The following is a 1,591-nucleotide window of genomic DNA, read 5'->3' as shown; positions in this document are numbered from 1 at the left end:
TAATATTGTCTTGTATTCATTAATTGTTTTTGTTTAGCTATTCCTACTCAACCGTTGGGTTGACGTGTATTCGGTAAACACCTATGATGAACCAAAAATTGGGGAGCATTTTGATTGGCAGGTTACAGATTGGGACGAGTGGACTGACGAGACAAAGATAGAGACCTTCACGAGTTTTATAGAAAATGTAATAAAGACTTAGTTACATGTATTTTTCGCTGCGAGTTTTTGTAATTTAATTTAAGACCGTATTTTATTTAAGTTGTAATAAGACCATTTGAGTAATTTAATTAAGACCATTTGAGTAATTTAATTAATAAAGTACTTTTGATTGCTATACTTTGTAACTACTGCCTCTGGAAACTGAGATGGTAACACACCTTTTTAATTAGGAATGTCTAGTAAAGGCTCTTGATTAAATTGGGGTGTTATAATATCCCTTCTTAGGTTTTGGTTTGCAAGAGCTATTCGCAATAGTCTTTCCTTTACCTTCATCCTGAGCGGGTTTCTTGCTAACATTCCTCTAGGACTTTTTCTTACCCTTTACTTTAATGGGAAGGACATCTTTCCTAGTACTCTCACTTTACCATTCTGGGAGATGGTTCTCACAAATGTCTAAAATGTCCTTCTCTTCTTGCACAAGCAGAGAATGGAGTTCATGAAGACTTTTCTTCATGTTGGCCATGTTGTAATTTACCCTAAATTGGGTAAATCCCTTGACCGATGAGAGGGAGTGGAGCACTCGGTCCACAATAAGCTCCTCTGGGATCTTACATCCTAGCCCATCTAGAGTTTCCGCGTACTCAATCATTTTAAGTATGTGGGGACTCACAGATTGTCCTTCCTTGAGGTTCGCCTCAAAGAAACGGACGGCGGCATCATATTGAAGTATTCTCGGTGCTTGAGAAAATATTGTAAAAAGCCTCGAAAACACCTTATGAGCGGTGTGAAATTTGATGCATACCTTTGTAAGGAAGGATCCATAGCAAAAATCAAGAAGTTTTTAACTATCATGGAATTTCTATGGTAATCTTCATAAGCATTCCTTACATCAGCACTAGACCTTGTGTTCGGTAAAGGGGGAGAGGGATCAACGAGATAGCGTAATTTACCATCGCCTGCAGCGGCTAAACTAAGTTGTTCTTCCCAATCTTTAAAATCACTACCATTAACATTTAATGTGTATTTGTGCATAAACGAACGAAGCCATGAATCATTAGGAATTGTAGATGGGATTGTAGGAGTTTGACTAGATGAAGCCATCGTGATTACTACAAAAACGAAAATGAAAGGAAAAATTAACATTTATCGTTAAAAAATACTTGTAAAACAATTTTAACAAGTTCCCATTCATATAATGATCTCCCACTGAATTATATAAACGATTCCAAGATCCATCTTTATATAAACACGGGCACGGTGGGCCGATTCATCCCATATTTATATAAATTTGGTGAGTCAACTCATTTAACTGATTCTACCATTAGAACTCTTGGTCGAGAGATTTTCTATAAATTCCATCTATAGCCCCAGAACAAATATAGGCACGATGGGCCGATATATCCTATATTTGTCCAGTTGAATCCAACCA

At 36.9% G+C, this 1,591-nt stretch overlaps 1 protein-coding gene across 1 annotated transcript; it reads right to left on the bottom strand.

The window, feature by feature from the left end:
- Positions 1-583: 583 nt before the first annotated feature.
- On the bottom strand, positions 584-1,263 carry LOC141608013 (uncharacterized). Its single transcript, XM_074427364.1, has 2 exons — positions 1,051-1,263; positions 584-964 (listed from the first exon to the last, which is right to left on the bottom strand). Exons 1-2 carry the CDS (start codon positions 1,261-1,263, stop codon positions 584-586), a joined length of 594 nt encoding a protein of 197 aa, XP_074283465.1.
- Between the last annotated feature and the right edge of the window lie 328 nt (positions 1,264-1,591).

Source organism: Silene latifolia, chromosome 10 (genome assembly GCF_048544455.1).
Source record: "Silene latifolia isolate original U9 population chromosome 10, ASM4854445v1, whole genome shotgun sequence".
NCBI lineage: Eukaryota > Viridiplantae > Streptophyta > Magnoliopsida > Caryophyllales > Caryophyllaceae > Silene > Silene latifolia.
Note: the sequence above shows the minus strand (reverse complement) of the source record. Positions and strands in the feature narration are given on the sequence as shown.